General features: G+C 36.9%; 1 protein-coding gene across 1 annotated transcript in view; it reads right to left on the bottom strand.

Moving 5' to 3' along the window:
* Positions 1-514: 514 nt before the first annotated feature.
* LOC136851521 (metalloprotease TIKI1-like) overlaps positions 515-21,739 on the bottom strand; it is a 504,849-nt gene continuing 483,624 nt past the window's right edge. Inside the window, exons 8-12 of the mRNA XM_067125751.1 lie at positions 4,616-4,706; positions 3,545-3,661; positions 2,315-2,425; positions 1,418-1,657; positions 515-639 (exon numbers count right to left, since the gene is read on the bottom strand). Of these exons, the coding sequence (XP_066981852.1) occupies positions 621-639; positions 1,418-1,657; positions 2,315-2,425; positions 3,545-3,661; positions 4,616-4,706 (578 nt within the window). The 3' untranslated portion in view covers positions 515-620. The remainder of the gene's footprint in view (positions 640-1,417; positions 1,658-2,314; positions 2,426-3,544; positions 3,662-4,615; positions 4,707-21,739) is intronic.

A 21,739-nucleotide genomic window follows, 5' to 3' on the forward strand; every position in this document is an offset into this window, starting at 1 on the left:
ATCTTAGCGTCCCTTGTAATAATAATAATAATAATAATAATAATAATAATAATAATAATAATAATAATAATAATAATAATAATTCGAAGGGAACACAACCAGAAAAAACTTTTCCATCTCTGAGTTACTGATAACATGGATTGTTTTCACAAGGCATATACTGAACATCTTTCACATGCATACATACATACACACACACATGTATATATATATATATATATATATATATATATATATGAAGAAGTTGAAAATTAAATTCAGTTCATTGTCTTTAATGTCCCTTTCACGTAGAAAACCGTTCTTGCTACTGGGCATATAATTCTGGTATAAAAAAATAAAATGAAAAACCTACACTGTCAGTATCAACATGCGTGTGAAAATTCAGACATTCCTCAAAATTTCTCATCAATACGCGAAGCAAGAGAAAGAGAGAGACTCCACATTTGTGTGTGGGACTTTTACAAACACTTTCAGCAATGTCGGAAGCCACTTTCAGTTCAAATTTCACGGCGTATTCACTTGCTGTGTTAACCCTTTCATTAAGACGTAGATGCTGCTGAAACTTGACGCTTCGAGTGCGAGTTCTTACTTTCGAGGTCACCCTTCCAGGTGCGTCGTCATCACCTTGTCGCGCTTGATCTGAAATGAAAAAGGAAAAATTGATGTAATGTACTTATTAAAAAATTACTTTAAATTTTCTCTGACTAGACAATTTACAAACCTGTTAATATACTGGTTATACAAGAGTTTTGAAGTTACTGGTTCATATTACAGCCTCAACTGATCTGCAGTCGGACGAATATACTGTACTGAAGAGCCGAACTCGAAAGTAACTCAGTTGAGGCTGTAATATGAACCAGTAACTTCAAAACTCTTGTACCTCTATCTCCAGCTATCATAGATACTGCTAGCCAGAAACAGTTATAGTGTGTCAACAGGAAACTGAAACTTTATTTAAAAGAATTTTGTTGATTTCAGAATACTGCTCAAAGAATGTTAGGTATCAGATAACATGACAGAGTTAGAAATGATACAATGGGTTTATAGTACATACAAACATTTTTTCCACTTGCATCACGAAAGTGTATGTACAAACACTTGTATCAATACGCTTATCTAACGTTATTCATATTCAGCACGTATGGCTTTCACTAGCCATATGAAATCTCCAATCAAGCTCCCACCCCGCCCAACCCCCACCCCATATCCTTCTCAACCAAACATTGTTCTTACATACTGTATATGGGTATGCAAATATGAATGAATAAAGTTACATTTTTTCTCCTCTAAAATCTCACCTCCCCTCCCTTTACTTTTCCAAGGGTCCTGTTTCCCTGCCCCTACAGCTAAGTTCCCCTTCCCCTTTGACTGAAGTGTCATGCCCCTCAGTCGAAGTTTACAGTTTCCTCACACCTACCTTGCTACTAAATACGAGGAGGATGGGAAAGTCAGCCTCCACTGGAGTAAAAGGGAACACAGGAGAGGCAGCAGCAACGTCGCGGTGTGCCACTTAAGTAGGAGGGCAGAGGATGCCTGGTTCCTGATGGGGAGGCCGTACCACACCCTCAGGGACTCCCTTACCAATTCGGCGTCCCTGGAGTCGGCTGGGATACTCGTCGTGTCCTCGGGATAAGACGAGGTGTGCTGGTCGTATGTTCTGCGGATGGAAGGAAGATGTGTTAATTGAGTTGTGATGGCAAAACTCGTATTACTGTACTTTCATCTCATGAGTTTTGCTTTGGGTGCACTCGAGTACATAGTACTTTCTTAGCTTTAAGTTTTTATACTTGTAAAAAACATCTGTATTCTAATTATAGTTTATAAAAAAAACTGACACGAGGGACCTCTGCCTGGTCTGCCAGGATTTCAACAATCGATCCTAGCTGTCAGGTGCAAGAGGTAATGAATCATATTCAGGCCCTAAATGAACAGAATTCGTCCTTATGAAAACTTATATTTTCTAATAAATGAAACGAATCATATAAGAACACGAAGATCGAATTTCCTTTTTCAATGGACTTGCTTAAGGCCCCAAGATACCATCAAAATTCCTAAACCACAATTAAAACTATCTAAATCACACCTACGATTTTCGGGACAAACCTTCTGATTTGTTAAATGATGTTAAAGATTCTCGACAACAAATTTTAAACTTTCGGAACTACCACCAAAACACACCTCAAGGCTTTCGAAACTGAACCTAGATTTTGGAAGCGAAATTTACGACTACCAAAACAAAACTTATAACTTCCGGCACTAAGGTCCAAACTCCCACCTCCCCCCACCCCAAACAACAAAAAATATCACGGCTTACTGTGGGAGGTCAGTGTCTATCCTGACCCAAAGGTCGTTGAAGTGGGCGTGTTTCCTGGACGGTTCGCTGGTTGTCGCTGGACCTCTGCGCCTTCCCTGCTCAGACAAAAACCTGACGGAATAAGAAAATAAAATGTAAATATAAAAAATGACTCGTAATGTATAACTAAGATTATAATTATATAAAAATCACGTATGTCCTCTTCTATAAATACAAACGTCAACCACTTGTTTTTGGTTTTTCATTTCTAATTCATTCTTCATTGACTGAAAATAAAAAAAAAAAGTTTCTTTTAAACTAAATACTATTTCACATTCCCTTGAAACTTGAATGCAGATATATATATATATATATATATATATATATATATATATATATATATATATATATATATATATATATATATATATATATATATATATATATATATATATGAGAGAGAGAGAGAGAGAGAGAGAGAGAGAGAGAGAGAGAGAGAGAGAGAGAGAGAGATGAAACCATTCAGATGATATTCTCTCTCTTCTGATATTCGCTTTCTCCTAAAGCAGTTATTACACGGGCTAAACTTCACGCAACAAGCAGCGTTTCCCTCTGCCCTTGGTTAGCGAACACTCGGTACCGTCGAACAAACGCAGATTCAGTTCCACTAATCACTGCTTAACGTTATGGACTTTGCTAAATGAAACAGCTAGAGAAAACGTATTATCGAGGGATAACAATAAATGGTTAACTATTGTATGCGTTTGTTTCCATTCGGCCAAGTCCTGAACTCTGAGACTGAGGCACATGTTTGCGTTTACCAAAGAAAAAATGGTAGTGGTGGACAACTGAAGCGAAATCCTTCTTAACAGAAAAATATATGGGGGAACCTAGTCTTGCGGAACCCCAAACATCCATCGTATAAAAAAAATGCTGAAGAAACATTTAGGTGTTGATGTAACCCTGTAGCTAACGGCAGCACTTCCAGAGATAGCCGGATCGATGCAGTTATGTGTATTATTACAGTACTTCTGTAGTCAGTGAATAGCATTACAACACTTTGGCACCTAGCTTTGTCCACACTAAGTTTGTTCATGTGAACTGGGTTAATGTTCTTCCACAGCTTGCTCTATGAAACAGCCGACTTTACTTGGTACCGTGCGATACACTTCTCGAACAACTCATAGAAATATGCTAACGGAAACGCTGCTTTTTGCGTTTAAATTTCGCCCGTGTAACAAAGGCTTTTACTTGGCAAAGGCAGGGTCGTGTTGGTGCTGAGCCTCTAAGGTGTTGGTGGTGAGGAAGTCCTTCAACACCGACGGCTCAGGGACAATACCCCCTCTGTGTCCTCTTCGACGTTTGTGTCTGCGGAGGAAAATAACAGCAATTAGTCATAACAAGAATAACAGCAGCAACAACAAATCACAACTCATACATCATGTAAGAACACTGTATATATATATATATATATATATATATATATATATATATATATATATGTATGTATGTATGTATGTATGTATGTATGTATGTATGTATGTATGTATGTATGTATGTATGTATGTATGTATGTATGTATGTATGTATGTATGTATATATCTACATTGCACCCATAATTCTTTGTAACTGATGATAAGCGGATATAGTACTATATATAATAGAAAATGGACAGACTGTGAGATATGTGTACGAAGAAGTAGGGTGACGACCAAAGTCATAACAAATAGGGCGAAAGTTTGTAGATGTTGCGACCTACGCCTTACAACAAGTGATCACGAGGTGAGGGAACAACCTCGCTTATCAACTTCACATCAAGCCACTTCAACAAATATGTAAAATAATTTAGTGGTCTATAAATAATTTTGTATGGCTTCTTTTATCTGTCTTGCTATGTCCTTTGATATAATCTTTATATCTGATATACTGTTTGTATAATTTACCTCTCGCTAATCTTAAAATTGCTGGAAAGTTACTACACATTCCACATTATATTTACTTTTCAAAGGGCTATGCATATTTTGTTGTGGATAGTAGCTGACCTGGCTCTCTAAACCTCAAAATAGTTTTCAATTTGAAAATCATTAAGTACTGACGTTATCTATAATTATTATTCTTGGTACTAATAATGCACACCCACAACCAAAAACCAAGGCAAAAAGGCTTTTAATTGGGTAAGGAAGCCTTCACATAAAAATAACCATACGTGTGAAACGAGACAGGCAAAGCCAGTAAAAAGAGGAAAAATAGTACACCCTAGATGGGAATAACACATAAATAACTAGCCCTTTCGCCTAAAGAAACCAAACCACATAAACTGACCTTTTTATTCTGGTATCTGGAGCTACGTGGTGGACGGTGAGACCGCTGGCCCTTACTACGTCTAAGACGGTGTGATTGCCTAAGAAGTGACCTGTGGAGGACGAAAATCAAGACTCTACAGCTGCTGTTCGTACTTTTTCCTGGTGACTTCAGGCTACTGCACATACACATCGTTCATTTTCGTAGCCACTTCTCTTGCACATTGAAGATATCTCATCAGTGCTACTGGTTCTATTCGCCCTAATTTGTTTATGCTCCACCAAAAAAACCTTTGCTCTTGCGTCACCCAAAAAACCTTTGCTCTGGCGCAATTCTTAGATAATGAAGTGGGGTTATTTTAGGTTAGGGGGTGGTTACAATGTGAAAACATATATATATAGTACTTTGCCACTAACTGAAAGAAATGTTGAGTAAAACAATAAATACAACACTTTGACGCGTTCTTAAGCATTTTACCCAAGTTTCTTATGTGAGGGTTCCACTAGAATACAGAACATTATAGTTATATTCTGTAGCAACTACACATTACTTAACTCTACAACCAATCAATGAGCATACATTATATTAGTTTACCAATCATTATTCGTTTTCTATTAATACAAAAAAATACCCATTTTCTTTCCGCCAACTGTGTGACTTAAGAGTAACTAATATAAATTACGATTTTTATCATATTTAAAATATGAAAACATTCGCACACCACAAACCTGAAAGACCATTAAATAGCTGAGTAAGCTTATATAGAATATAATAACTCTATATTAAGAAATAAGAGATGAAAATAACAAAGCAAAAAAATAAAGTCAATTTTCTTTCCTTCACCGTCGTAGAGAGAGAGAGAGAGAGAGAGAGAGAGAGAGAGAGAGAGAGAGAGAGAGAGAGAGAGAGAGAGAGAGAGAGAGGTGGGGGAGGCAATATTTGCTGTGTATTATTGGCGATGATGAGAAAGTTTGGGCCAATCAATTTCCCATTACCGTCTATTATGTCTCCTATACCTTCTCCCCAAACCACTTCTATTATTTCCCTTAACAAGAATACGGGGGACGTGGCGCCACCGAAAATAATATTTTGAGAACTTTTGGAAAATAACTCGAAAAAATATTTGAAGTATATGATTGGCCAATGTGCTACGAATTCTGGAAAAGTGTTTTAAACTGAACATTTTTTTACATGAGATTTATATTGAACATAACTCAGAAAATAACAAATGGAAATGACATAAGGCTATTAAAAGTATAAAGAACGATGAAAAATAGACTTCTTCTTATGTGGGAATTTGCATAAATATTTAATTTTCTATGTAAAAAAATATGCTACGTTTCAATAATCACATGTCAAAACTTATTCCCAATTTTTCTCAACACCGTTACAAAAGAGAAAACGTGTCAATTTGAGAACTCTCTTACTAAGACACACTATCTTATCGCTCCTTATACCACCAAAATTTAGCAAAAATTATCTGAACCTATCGTTGTACAATTTTCATTCAGTACACGACATTGCTTCAAAAACTGGATAGAAAGTCACAATAAATTCCACAAAATAAAAGTCCATAATGCATAAGAAAAAAGTAAGTAAATTTTAAAAAATCAACCATATTTTCATTATTATGCAGTTCATGGTAAATAATAATAACAAAAACAACAACAACAATAATAATAATAATAATAATAATAATAATAATAATAATAATAATAATAACAACAACAATAATAATAATAATAATAATAATAATAATAATAATAATAATAATCATTACTATTATTTTTATCGTTCTTTATAGTTTTAAAAATTTATAGTTTTCTTTTTTGTTATTTCTGAGTTCTTTTCAAGCTAAAACTGGTTTAAAAAATTCCTTAATAACAAAAACAGCTGCTGAGACATGCAAGTACAACTACATTTTTTGCCAAGTAGAAAAAAATACCATAAAACCAGTTGTAATAAGTCTTTATTTGTGGCCTTGCTCGCCTCCGAACTTAAGCCGAACCGATATCACCGCAACAAAAATTTCAAGGTCGTAACAAAAACATTTTTTGTTTGTGTGTTAAACGTGAAAGGGACAGCCGTATGTATGTACGTATGTATGTAATGTGTGTGTATATTATATATATATATGTATAATTTATTTATTTATATTTATATCTATATACATTATATGCATGTGTATATGCATATGTGTGTGTGTGTGCGCGCGCTGACAAGAGCAAGGCCATCACAACAATTTCGGTACTAAGAAAACTAAAGGTCAGTGTTACGCAGACAGCGTCTTCACCATAACGTGAAATAGAAAGACGCATTATTTCCCTAAATATCTGCGAACCTTACTGACGGAAAAAATACGTCTAGTCTTCCTGAAAGAGAGCTGAATTAACGCTGGAAATGAAGCGATGCTCCTCCATATTGAGATCACATCAGTGTCCTGAAAATGTCCTGACCATAATCTTGATTATTATTTTTTCTGTTTTTTTTATTATATGGCTCGACTGACTTAATATTCGTAAACATTCCAGATTTAAATATAGTTTTAGAATTATCGTATTATATAGAAATAATTCTAAGTGCCAAGTTATTGGACTGGAATGCTGAAATGCAATGTCGTGACCCAGTAAATATATATTCAGGACATGTTCATGCAGAATTCCGGTTATCTGTACTGCCATTTACACTGATTGCAATATCATAAACAAAGATGTTAAATAAAAAAAAACAAAGGATAAGACCATAATAAGAGAAAAAGTGAGAATAAATTTATAAAGTTTCATATTATAGGCATAAAACACTGCTCTTTATATAAAAAAAAATAATATAAAGAAGGCCTTTCCGTCTCAACTATACAATTTTTATCCCATTCATGCCACCAAGCCACATCCTCAAAAAAAAAAAAATAATAATAATAATAAAATAAAATAAATAAAATTAAATTTTTCCTCTTACATAAAAACACATCTCTCCACGCCACACCTACCCCATTCTCACACCCATTTCAACCCACAGCATCAGCCCATCTCTTCGGGGGAACGAGCTACCACCCACCCACCCACCCATTCCCTTTTTCTCCCATCCCATTACCATGCCATTTATACCAATCTTTCTCTCCTATCCCCACAGCGCAATCTCTTTTAATATCCGCTCCTCTCCAGCCTTTGTAGCGAGGCTGGACCACCGCCACCTCTTCCATCTCTCGCAGCCTCACTTAAAGAACAATTTATGTGGAGATAAGATGTGTCGGTCACCCTTTGATTAAGATGCTGCTGCAGCACAGCTTTTGATGGCGCCGTGCTTAAAGGCTTACGGCCGTGCACGCCTCCTGGTGGTTTTGTGTGTGTGTGTGTGTGTGTGTGTGTGTGTGTGTGTGTGTGTGTGTGTGTGTGTGTGCGTATCGACTTTTTCATGAAAAAGTCGTTTCTGATCAAAGTGGGAGTCTTGGAAAGAGCAATACTAAGAAGCAGTCGCCGTCACATTCGTGTGTAAGTGTATGTATATAAATATATATATATATATATATATATATATATATATATATATATATATATATATATATATATATATATAGTGTCGTATCCATGTACTATACAACCGGGGTCTAATCTGTCAGGCAGGAAGCCGATCGAGACTACATTCTACTAAGAAATCAAAAGTCCTTCAAAAGAAGGCATCGTGTTACCCCATACAAAAATGGGAAAAAAGCACGTTAAAAGAAGAAGTATATATATATATATATATATATATATATATATATATATATATATATATATATATATATATATATATAAAATTTAGATAGATAGATAGAAGATAGATAGACAGAGAGATAGATAAATAGATAAGCATATACAGTAGGTGCGCGTAAAGGAACTTTGCAAAACAAAATCTAAACTATTAAATTAAAAGACTTTGAGAAGCATAAACTATTTGCCTCCTTTAATTATATCACAGACTTAAGTGTACAGAGTGAGAATACGTTAGGATGTGGTGGAGTAAAAGAAAGGGGCAGACTCATGCGTCGTTTGTTGGCTATTTCCTCGGCAGGTCGAATGTAAACACTTGCAAGGAGGAATGTCAAAGTCTGCCAGGCCTCAATGTGACTCATGCCACTCAAACTGTACTTCTTAATGTCTGTTACAAGTTTCTAGGAATTTTGGGATGAAGGTGCAAGGCCCACAACCATTCCCTTACATATAATCCAGTTTCTAGGAATTTTGGGATGAAGGTGCAAGGCCCACAACCATTCCTTACATATAATCCAGTTTCTAGGAATTTTGGGATGAAGGTGCAAGGCCCACAACCATTCCCTTACATATAATCCAGTTTCTAGGAATTTTGGGATGAAGGTGCAAGGCCCACAACCATTCCCTTACATATAATCCAGTTTCTAGGAATTTTGGGATGAAGGTGCAAGGCCCACAACCATTCCCTTACATATAATCCAGTTTCTAGGAATTTTGGGATGAAGGTGCAAGGCCCACAACTATTCCCTTACATATAATCCAGTTTCTAGGAATTTTGGGATGAAGGTGCAAGGCCCACAACCATTCCCTTACATATAATCCAGTTTCTAGGAATTTGGGGATGAAGGTGCAAGGCCCACAACCATTCCCTTACATATAATCCAGTTTCTAGGAATTTTGGGATGAAGGTGCAAGGCCCACAACCATTCCCTTACATATAATCAGTTTCTAGGAATTTTGGGATGAAGGTGCAAGGCCCACAACCATTCCCTTACATATAATCCAGTTTCTAGGAATTTTGGGATGAAGGTGCAAGGCCCACAACTATTCCCTTACATATAATCCAGTTTCTAGGAATTTTGGGATGAAGGTGCAAGGCCCACAACCATTCCCTTACATATAATCCAGTTTCTAGGAATTTGGGGATGAAGGTGCAAGGCCCACAACCATTCCCTTACATATAATCCAGTTTCTAGGAATTTGGGGATGAAGGTGCAAGGCCCACAACCATTCCCTTACATATAATCCAGTTTCTAGGAATTTTGGGATGAAGGTGCAAGGCCCACAACCATTCCCTTACATATAATCCAGTCTCACGAGAGCTTTCATAGATATATTGAATTGTAGACAAAGTTCAGTTTCTTTAACCTACTTTTATACACATCAATATATTAAAACGTTATATCAGGCGGTGCTAAATGCAATGTAATTTCTCTAACAACGAGACATCCAATCAAACCCGCTTTCATCAACATACGTGCAATGCATACCAACATACAAACATACCACAAACAAGCCACACACACACACACAAACGCACTCCTTCAAGCCTAAAGAGCTTTAAATTAGTTGACACTATTATTACACGCCTGGCTAAACACTGACTGCCTCCCTCTGCTCCCCTGTGGCATCGGGACCTTGGGAAGCTCCCGCGAAAAGTTGCTGAGCCGAATTCTTAATGAATAACTGCATGAAGAATATGAATGTTCATCGTCCACAATAATGTTATGCACTAGGTGAATAAAGTACGTTATTCTTTTTTCAATGGTCTCTCGAAGAATGAAGTGGGGTAAAATTGAGTTCAGTCAGCGGTTGGACGGGTGAACACGCTCGCTGCAAGACTTGTCCCTCGGTCAGTTGAGTAAAATTGAGTCCGGTCAGCGCTTGGATGGGTGAACACGTTCACTGCAGCGCTGGTTCACTGGTCAGTGAAGTTGAATAAAATCGGGTCTGGTCATTACTTGGATTGGTGATTATGTGAATGACTTACTACAGTATATCAAGTTCGCGACACCGGTGGATTCACAATGAATGAAATAAAGCATCTGGGTATGGATAGTACTTGGAATGGTGACCGGAAATTTATGTCATGACTGCGATATCGCTAGTCTCTCGATTAACTGAATCTAAAAGTAATGCTAGGCCTGACCAGTACTTGAATAGGTGACCACCAACGACCATTACTGAAGCTTGCTACCAGCCGTAGGAGTCTGGTGTGAGCGATAGCGGGTTATAATAAGGTTATAAAGTCAATAAAGTAGTTCTGATGTTACTGATCAGCTTTCAGTAGTGTCTACAACATGCTGCACAAGGCACACTGTAGACAGTCTCCTATACAGAATATACACAAAAGAATGTTCAACTCGAAACACAAAAGGCCCAAGAGTTAAATAAAGCAAAGAAATAAATCATTTACCCGGTTTTCAGAAGTAACCAAAATCATTTAGGTCCACAAGACATCACGTCGAACACCCAAAATGTTTCAGCTGCCACCCACAAGGGAGAGAGAGAGAGAGAGAGAGAGAGAGAGAGAGAGAGACTGGAGTTTATTCTCCTTGGAACACTTAAAGAGGCTCAGTTGGGGAACTCTTTTGTGCTGAATTATGACTCGTAAGAAAAGACCCCGAGATGTAAATGATTATTAAATCTTATAATAATACTAATAATTTGTTGTCTGCTGTGTCCAGGGGTGGGGTGGGGGGGCAGGGAAAGGGAGGTCGGTGGGAGGGGAGGTTTGAATAACACTTCATTGCTACGCAAATTAGGCAAAACTAGCCTTTTGTGCCGTGAAAGTCTTCTGCATTGTGCGCGAACACTGGGCGATGGTTTTTGCTGAAGCAACTTCGGTGTGGCGGCGAATTATTCAATATTTTCTATGAGGTCGTTTATTCTGCGAGAGAATAGCCAAGAGATGCCGATTCTCTCTCTCTCTCTCTCTCTCTCTCTCTCTCTCTCTCTCTCTCTCTCTCTCTCTCTCTCTCTCTCTCTATATATATATATATATATATATATATATATATGAATAAAAAGACATAGTGATTTCGTTGACTTTTACGAAGGCATTCAACCTATCACGTAAACAGCAGGACAACTGCAATCAGTAGCTATTTATAGCCACGAAGTAACATGTATATACCCGTACATATAATATATATAATCATGATATATCCTTTGATTATATATTTGCTTTATATATAATTATATACACAGTATATATAGCATACATACAGCAAACACATACATATTATACCTTTGTTTATATACATGTATATATACACACAACAAACACACATATTATACACACACATGTATATATATATATATATATATATATATATATATATATATATATATATATATATATATATATATATATATAATATAACAAATTAGAACCAATCATTATATTATAGCACAATACTTTCCCGTCTCTTTCTCCCGGCTAACAAGCAGCCCATTACCAAAGACGCCCTCACCCAGGGAAGGATAAAACCCAATGACCCGGAGAGATAACCTTATCAAAAGAAAAACCACCACAAGAATGAGTTTTACAAAGGAGCGACATATTAATCCTAATTAGTGCTTTGCACTTCCATAACGTCACCTAATGCTATGCAAACGAGCACTTGGGAAACTCCTTCATTGCCTCAGTAAGTCAGAAAGTCAGGGAACGGGACGCAAGACGAGAGTTCTTCCTAAGAAGGCTTCTGCGAGGTTGTCCTTCGCCACGCTGGGGTCTATGTTACATTATTATTATTATTATTATTATTATTATTATTATTATTATTATTATTACCTGTAACATTTTCGATCTCATCTTGGTAATGCATTTTGTATTATATTTCATAAGCATTTTTTATTCGTACACAGCCATGAGGTCAAATAAGGAATATCAATTTTATTACTTTTCATTTTTCCTTCAGAGAATAAGCAGACCTTATACTAGCACGGGCTCTTGTGCCTGGAGCAGCGACCCGAGAGTGATAATGCTGTGATATATTGGAGGTCTGGCGTGGACCTCTGAAATCAGATTTTAGGATGTAAATATTGCGCCTAGATTTAGGTATTAGTTGGGTGGTTAAAATTACAATGGCCTATCCCAGTACGGATCCAAATGTGCTGTATGTTAAGGTGTTAATGGTTATTAGTGGAATGTTGTGGACCTTAGGGCTCTGTCAAACCAACCGAGGCAATCTGCTACTACTACCTTCAGAAGTACACTCTTTTTGTTATTATTGTTATTACAGTTGTTTTCAGCATCTCTTCAAGTTATGGAGCTGCTTAGACAGACATACATACAACTGAACAGAGAAACGACAGTAACAGAACCTTACAACCTTCGTGCCTTTTAAAATGTGTGTGTGTGTGAGAGAGAGAGAGAGATGCACTGAAAGGCTTCATCAATCCTTGGAGAAACGGAACTGTCTACAATTATACTCCCAATAACAATAAAAAGTGAATCTGTAACAAAACAGTTCCGGGACAGAACATCGCTTCATAGAAAACGGAAACAGGACTACTGCTTTAAGGGTAACTAAAGAGGGTTCCTTAGGTAGCCTTTCCTCACCCACATATACATCCCAAAAACGGCAGCTGAAAAGGGGCTATGCTTTCTGAGGATATTCACACGAGCGTGTATCTTTATGATGGTAGCGGAAGAGAACTACAGTGCTGTTGTCTTGATACTGTAACCATATATAAATACTATACACTAAAAAGGGTGCTTAAGTTTAAAAGCACATGTACAAACCAAAGTAACAAAACTTCCAACACACCTTAGCGATCAGGTACAAGCGCTAATGGTTCGTTATGATGCTAGAAAGATAATTGAATAAGCAAATAAGGAAGTAAAAGGAAAAGAAAGATAATGAAAATAGCAGAAGAGGACCGTCAGAAAAAGAATGAAGAAAAAGGAAACAAGGTAAGAGAAGGACTTGAAAAAATATAAGAGGGTGAGATGAAAGAAGAGGAAACATGAAGGAAGAAGAGAGAAGGCAACGTGATGAAGAAGGGCAAGAATTAAAAAAAAAAGAAAGGCTTTGGGTTGAAAGTGAAAATGAAAGACATGAAAGTATAAAAAGAAAAGAATTGGAAAGGGGAAAAAAGACCATAAAAAGTGGAAAGGAAGAAAAAAAAAGGTCCTACCTCAAAAGTTACTCTCTTAACTCTCCCAAAAACCCGTCAAGTGTTGCTGATTCCAATGCCCAATTTTAATAAAATTTTAATAAATCTCAATAAATCGTAATAAGATTTTAATACATTTTAATAAAATTTTAATAAAACTTTAAAATTTTTTGTAAATTTTTAATAAAATTTAATAAAATTTTTACAAATTGTAATATAATTTTTAAAATTTTTTAATAAAATTTTAATAAATCTTAATAAAATTTTAGTAAATTTTAATAAAATTTTTATAAAACTTTAAACAAATAAAATTTTAAAAAAATAAATGTTAATAAAATTGTAATAAATTTTAATAAAATTCATATCTGACCTTTGACCTCTAAGCATGACCTTGACCTAACTTTCTACGCGGACGGGTATACATAAAAAATATCAGTGGAACAAAAGATAATTTTTAAGAACGAAAATAGAAGACGTATGAAAATGAACAAAAAATAAAACTTAACACAAAAATATGACAGTAGAATGCACATGTTAATGAGAGATCGCATTAAAACACAAATCAGAAAAATATCTAAGAAGTAGATAAGGGTGGATATAGCATACGATCAAGATCAAATAATAAAAATAAAGAGAATTAATAGAGAAATGCGGAAACGACAGCTTAAAACAAATGAAAGAATGACCAAGAAAAAAATAAAAGACATAAATACCAAAAGAGGAAAACAAGCGAATATTAAGAGACAGGAAAGATCAAAGGACAAAAAAAAAAAAATCTCAAGTGAGAAAAACATAAAGAGGTGATTAAAACAAACGAAAAACCCACGAAAAAACCCACACCAAAGTTACACCAATAAAAACCGCCCACTCAAGCAAGTCTAGCCGAGACAGAATATGAAAATGATCAAAAGATAAAAAAGAAAAGAAAAACGCAAACGAGAGACTCCGACAAAAAAAAAAAAAAAAAAAAAAAAAGAAGAAGAAGAAGAAGAAGAGCACAAAAGCAATTCTGAGAAAAAACTGACCCCCCTTGAACAACGAGAAGGGCCTCGGGAGTGACTGAGGAGAGCCCTTCGAAGGCCTCGGCGGACCATCGCCTCCATAAGGAGTCTTCTTCTTCGCCCGCCCCCGCCGCCGCCTCTGGCCGGAAGCCTTTGATGAGGAGAAGGGAATTTTACAACTCCTCTATAGTCAGTGGAGGACAGGGGGACACCTCCCCCACCGCCATCTCCCTTCTCCTTCCCCTGACCCTCCAATCATCCCTAACTCTTTTACCCTCTCTCTCTCTCTCCTCTTTCCCTTCCCGTGACCCCCAATCATCCCTAACTCTTTCCCCCCCCACTCTCTCTCTTCCCCTGACCCCCAATCACCCGCAAATCATTTCTCTCTTTCTCTCCCCTTACCCTGACCCCTTATCATCCCTAACTCTTTTACCCTCTCTCTGACCCTACATCACCCCTAACTGTTTTAACCTCTCTCTCTGACCCCAAATCATCCCTATCTGTTTTAACCTCTCTCTCTCTCTCTCTCTCGCGGGATTGCTTGCCGGTCCTCAATTGACGGGGTAGTGAGTAGACGGGTCTGGTCGAGGGGGAGGTACTGTACTGTCAGGGCCAAGTGGTGAAGACTTCATACAGGTATAGAAAGCGACATTAAATTGGGAAAAATGTCTTGAACGCCAAAGGGTCCTTTCGTTTGAAGAGAATGATTAAATAAAGGCGCAATGAATGATCTACGGGTCGGAAGGAAAATATTGCTCATTAACTCACTACCGGAAAGCCTGTGATTCTAGGCAGTGCAAGGATTAAAGACATCAAGACTGTAATTAAAAATTTTGGTTAAATATTTTCAAATGATGTATGTATGTATATGTATATGTATATATATATATATATATATATATATATATATATATATATATATATATATATATATATATATATATATATATAATGTGTGTAACTCACGGTAGCACGTGATGTTTAAATGCAAAATTGAATTAAGAAAATTGAAAGCGAGGACATGGTCATCAATGGTTTCGTCTATTAAGATACTGATCACAACTATATATCCTGTTTCATTTTGCATATATATGTATGTATATATATATATATATATATATATATATATATATATAATATACATATATATATATATATATATATATATATATATATATATATATATATATATATATATATATATATATATATAGAGAGAGAGAGAGAGAGAGAGAGAGAGATAAAAACTAGAATATAAAAATATTTCTCAACACATCGTCGCGAATACAATTGTGTTTATTGTTATGAACTCTGTCATGCTAATTATTACACTAACGTTGGTCCAAAGGTGGTCTCTGTCTATTGGAGTATCAAACGTTACTGAAACTGACAGCAAACCCTAGCATTTTAGTACAAGCGGCAGTGAATCCTCATGGGAGCAAGGCAATGAAGTTTCTTTTATCGATATCTCACACTGTCCCATTCCCTGACAGTGTACTTCCCTATACACCGTCAAATTTCGGAATTCCTTTCCTTCCTCCGATTTCCCCTCGCAATTACTCTCTGCTTTCGCCTCGAGCTTGGGCTACATAAGACCACTGATTTGCCAGTAAAAAAATATATAATGCGTGTGTGTGTGTGTGTAAGATAATTTGAACATTGCAGGGGGGGGCTTACTCAAAGGAAGCCAATGAGTAATGAGGGGAAAATGAATGAAAAGAGAATCGTAAGGAATGAAACCTTACGAACAAAGAACACTCAAGAACAATTAAGAGGGAAAATGCCGCTGAGTACAAAAAGGAGGTTCTAAGATTAAAGTAAAAAAGACAGTAGACAGAAGAAGAAGGAAAATGGAACAAGAGGAGAAAACTTACAAAAAAAAAAAAAAAAAGGTTAAAGATTGGGAGGCAATAGATAAAGATACACAAATTACCGTAAAAAAAAAGAAACAAATAATGGACAAAAATGCAATAAGAATATTACCAGGTAAATAAATTTAAAACAAACATGTAAAATGTACGATAAAGATAACGATAGAAAAGGTAAAGAATAAAGACAAAACCACAAGGTCTGGAACACCTGACGAAACGTCACCCTCCAGTCCAAACCCCTCCCCCTACACCCCCACTCCCGCCGTTTCCCTCCCCCTCCTGGAAAAAGGTGGAGAAAAGGGAATACGCACAAAGGGATAAATCAGCCAACAAGGAAGAGGGAGAGGAGCAAGAGAAAAGAGAGATAATAGAGACATAATAGAACCATTATACACGCTTTACAAGAAGCAATATTTTTTCTTCCCGGCTGGGAGAGGAGAGACAGAGAGAGATAGAGAGAGAGGGGTGGGGGGAGGCGTCCCCCAGAGCACAGTCAGCCCGCGTTTGTGTGTGTGTACGTGTGAATGAATTTTCCGCGGGCCAGTCAAAAAATTAAGATGAAAGGGCCCGGACATGAAAGACGCCGCTTTCACTTTCTCTCTATCTCTTCCTCTGTATGCGCGTGTGAGGCATAAAGCAAATGCCTCAAGCTTTATGATGGCGATATATGGATAAGTCCTTCTTGGAATAAAGTCAGGCAGTGTGTGTGTGTGTGTGTGTGTGTGTGTGTGTGTGTGTGTGTGTGTGTGTGTGTGTGTGTGTGTGTGTGTGCGCGCGCTTGGACGTTGCACAGTTTTGACAATTGCTCAAAATTAATTTTAATTTTCCTCTTTCTCTCTCTCTCTCTCTCTCTTTACACACACACGCACACACAAAAGGGTACTGTGTTGTTTTGGTCATTCCAAAAAATTAACGACTTGACGAATGGACACGGTATCGAAAACAGAAAACTGGGGCCGGGCTTAACGAAACCAGAAAAAAACTTCAGGCTTTAGGCTATAATGAACATCATCACACAAGCACAGCATACCTTCAGGTCGCACTTTAGCTCATTATAAATCCAAATTTCCAAAAAGAAAAACGAACATATAAAGGGGTACCGGCATAATATTATACCATATTTCATTAGCCTTCAGAGACCGTGTTAAGCGAACACATCTGGAAAGTTCAAGCACTCGGCCGCTAAATTTTCCACCTAATGAGCAAGATCGGCCGCGAAATTGAAACTTCACTTGTTGATGCTCGCGTTATCTCGTCTTAATAATAAAAACATGCGCTACTTTACTTTTGCAACGGCTTAGATAAATATTGGATACTTGATGACAGCTTCTTGGCAAGATGCTACAAAATCCTAAGAAATTGAACATATTAAACAAAAATAATAATAATAATAATAATAATAATAATAATAATAATAATAATAATAATAATAATAATAATAATGTGGTATCACCCACACTTTACCTAAAACGGGTGACAATGGGGACAATATTGTTTTCCATCTTCTTTTGGCATTAGAGGATTTTTATCCTAAAAATCTCTATTTAGCTTATTTTTTTTTCCATCGTCTTGTGGAATTAGAGGAGTTCTATCCTAAACATCTCTATTTAGCCTATTTTTTTTTCATCGTCTTCTGGCACTAGAGAATTTCTATCCTAAACATCTCTGTTTAGTTTATTTCTCAGTCTCTGGCATCCAGAGGCATTTAATGTGTCTTGTTTCCCTCCATCAAGGCTCTTTTTTGCCCAGAGTAGAGGGTTCGATGGAGGACACAGGTGCTACGCTTCCGAAATATTTTCGTTGCCTGTGATAATGAATTCAATGCCGAGAGTTTTCTGGTGTCGCAGCTTACCTGTTCTAACTAATACTATTATTATGGTAGTAGCAGTAGTAATAGAGAGTGGTAGCGTTTTCCAGTACACGATATCATCGTAACTCTTTCTCCGACTGATACTGACTGCATCTTCGCTATTATCGCGATCATCAATACTAATGCTACTACTACTACTACTACTACTACTACTAGCTGATATTATTCATATCACAGGTGCATCTTTTTTATTCCTACCCTACTTAAACCTTGAATAACTAAGATGACTTCGAAGATGAGAACTTCGAAGATGGCAACATTACAGAATTATGACAGAACGAAAATTGTGATAATCTACCTTCAACTGTTTTCTGAAAAAAAAAAAAAAATACATTCCAGTTCAGCAAATTCCACTAAATATAATATTTTCAACGTTGTGATTCAATCTGCCTCGCGTGAGGTGCCCGTAAAATCTGGGTAAGGAGAATGCAGTTGTTTATTATTAATAATTCAAAATATCCTCAGGAGGTATTTGCTTAAAAACTAAACATCCATCAGATGATGTGTGTAATCACCAGAAATGCACAGGATGAGTGTGTGTGTGTGTGTGTGTGTGTCTGTTTGATGATGATTGTTCATGTATACTTATGTTTATAACTCTTATAGTTTCAGTCACCTATAAAACCGATCTTCCAAAACCTGAGTTGCTTAAAAATACAATTTTCTTTTTCAAAGCTCTACAACAGAGCTATAATCAGGAGAAAACAAAAATCGTTTTGAGTCTCAAAGGAAAAGTCTATCAATATCAGAAATAGCGTTAAGTTGCACCCTGATAGCGCGTTACAATTACGACTCGGGATAATGACGCATCGAAAGCGTATCATACCCGTACCATACGGATTGTCAGAACGCGCGCAAGCCTCCCAGATGGAAGATGAATTAAGGCGCCATCTAGGCGAGCAGCATCCAAGGGGGGGAGTTGGGGAAGGTTGGAAAATATACAGCAATGGGCACAATAGTTCGAGAAGCGCTAATTAAAATGACGGCGATTATTCTGGTAATGAATTTGGCACCCAAACAATGAGCCCCGAAATGACAAACGGGCCTCCGGGCTGCTGACGCCATTGTTCGGGAGCGAAATGCCCCCGCCCCGGCAAGACTCGACAACTGTTATGTACAACTTCAATACGGCGAGATCAAAGAGGAGGAGGGGGAGGAGGAGGAGGAGGAGAAAAGGGGTGATACAAGACATGGAAGTGGAGGGGAGAGGGAGGGGAAGAGGACGACGTGTGAGAAAGATTGAAGATTGGCGAGAACGGGGTGATAATAAGAATGTCTCCGATACATAACCAGAAAACTTAGCATATTGTACGTATTGTTTGTGTGTGGTGCAAATCTGACTTACCTGTTAGTGAGTTAGGAGAGAGAGACAAGTACAAACAAAACAACCTGGGTTACTTCGAGAACAGTGTTTTTTATTTCCCTTCTTTAGAAACGACAAACCTTGAACATTTCAGGAAACACGGAGTAATGCAATGTGATGAACTACGAAATCCAAAACTGAACCGCTAGGAGACAGATTAAAGATATATATATTTAAATACATTTCGCTGATGAAGCAGATCATGACAAATAAAAATATTTATGCATGCAAAAGTGTAACACACGTGACTTCAGAAAAAAAATGCATTGTTTTCAGTATCTTTAGTTCTTGATGATCTTTCTAGTAAGCACGAGTCCTATCAAAATAAATCTTTGGAATTCCCTTGAAACAGAATTATAGTAAATCATGACAAGATACATCAATGAATGGTCTGCCCATTACTAAGTTCTTTCCGCGTATCTTTCACATTTTCCATTATTTCATTTTACGCCTAAAATATATTTTAATTCGAGTCTTATAACTTTTACCTACAGAGCTTAGTTTGCTGCAGATTTGGACAATGCAATGCAAATTTAACTAAAACAACCTAATCGTTCAATGGAAATTTCTTAAAATATTTCTCGGCTGAATTACATACTAGCATTTTTTTTAACCCAACCATCCTATGACACGTAACAAGGATCCAAATAAATATTTGTTCTTTTTATCCGTATCTTCATCACAACCTCCATCTTCCGGTAATCCAGAAAGGGACAAGCCTCTCTCGCTGCTGGCTTGTACAAAATATGCAGTTATCACCCACAGACTCGTAGATTATCATCCCGACCATCTCTTCTACTACCGTCACTTTAGGGGTAGGGGTGCACTTGTAATTATAAATGCGATGATTAAGTATAACAGCTAAAAGGTCATACAGAGAACAAGAACAGATTGCTTACAAGGTCATACACAGAACAAGAATAGATTACTGACAGAAGGAAAATAAACACAAATGAATATTATAATTTTTACATAAATCAACAGATGAAATGCAATGCTTTTAACATAAGGCGTATAACGTAAATTCATAAAATTTTATGGCGAGTAAAATGGTTCGTAATAACAAACGCAGACAGAGAAAATTATTTGAAAATAAATGCTCATTTTAAGAAAAAGTCACAAAAAATATTTGTGAGAGAGAGAGAGAGAGAGAGAGAGAGAGAGAGAGAGAGAGAGAGAGAGAGAGAGAGAGAGAGAGATGCCTCAAACCATATAGATACATCATATCCCTCACCACGACTAGCACAGCAGGGGTGTTTGGGGTGGAGGGGGGACCAGCATCCAGACACCCTCTGGCGGCAGTTATGAGAACCACCAACCACCGCAAAATTATCGCTTACCACAAACATCCAATTAAAGGCAAAGACCTCTCAATAAAAAAAAAAAAAAAAAACGGAAAGAGAGAGAGAGAGAGAGAGAGAGAGAGAGAGAGAGAGAGAGAGAGAGAGAGAAGGTAAAGGATGATAAGGGACTGATTTATCATACTGTGGCGTTACAATATCACGGGTCACCGAGTCTGAATTACGAGGGACACTGGGAAATGGAGAAATTCATATGTATATACAGTATATATAATTGTAGATACATGCGCACAAACACGCACACACACACATACACACACACACACACACATATATATATATATACACACTTATTTATATATACAGAACGCGGTTACACCTACACATTATATATTAACACATACAGCACGCAGTTACACTCACACATACAAAAAAAGTACACACCCTTTCACGCATGCGTACACCCACAAATCCAGAAGGAAGAAGATTCAGATCCTGAGGAAACGTCGGCTTAACATGTTACCTGAACGACAGCTTAATCTGAGCTAACTCCACCCTCGCCTTCTTCCTGTCTTTTATGCGAATATGCCTCCTGGAAGGGTGGGGGGGTGGGGGATATGCCTCGTGGGGAGTGGTTAGGTAGGTGGGTGGGTGGGGGGGGAGTATTAAAGGTATGATTCGTATCGGAAGGGAAACATACACACAGAAAGTAAAAGATGTGTTGATAATGACAATTTAAGGACAGGGAAGGTAGTGGGGTTTTGATTAAGGTAAGATTTGTTAACGTGTACAATTAGAGAGTAATGATAATAATAATAATAATAATAATAATAATAATAATAATAATAATAATAATAATAATAATA

The sequence above is a fragment of the Macrobrachium rosenbergii genome, chromosome 23 (assembly GCF_040412425.1).
Source record: "Macrobrachium rosenbergii isolate ZJJX-2024 chromosome 23, ASM4041242v1, whole genome shotgun sequence".
Taxonomy (NCBI): Eukaryota; Metazoa; Arthropoda; class Malacostraca; order Decapoda; family Palaemonidae; genus Macrobrachium; species Macrobrachium rosenbergii.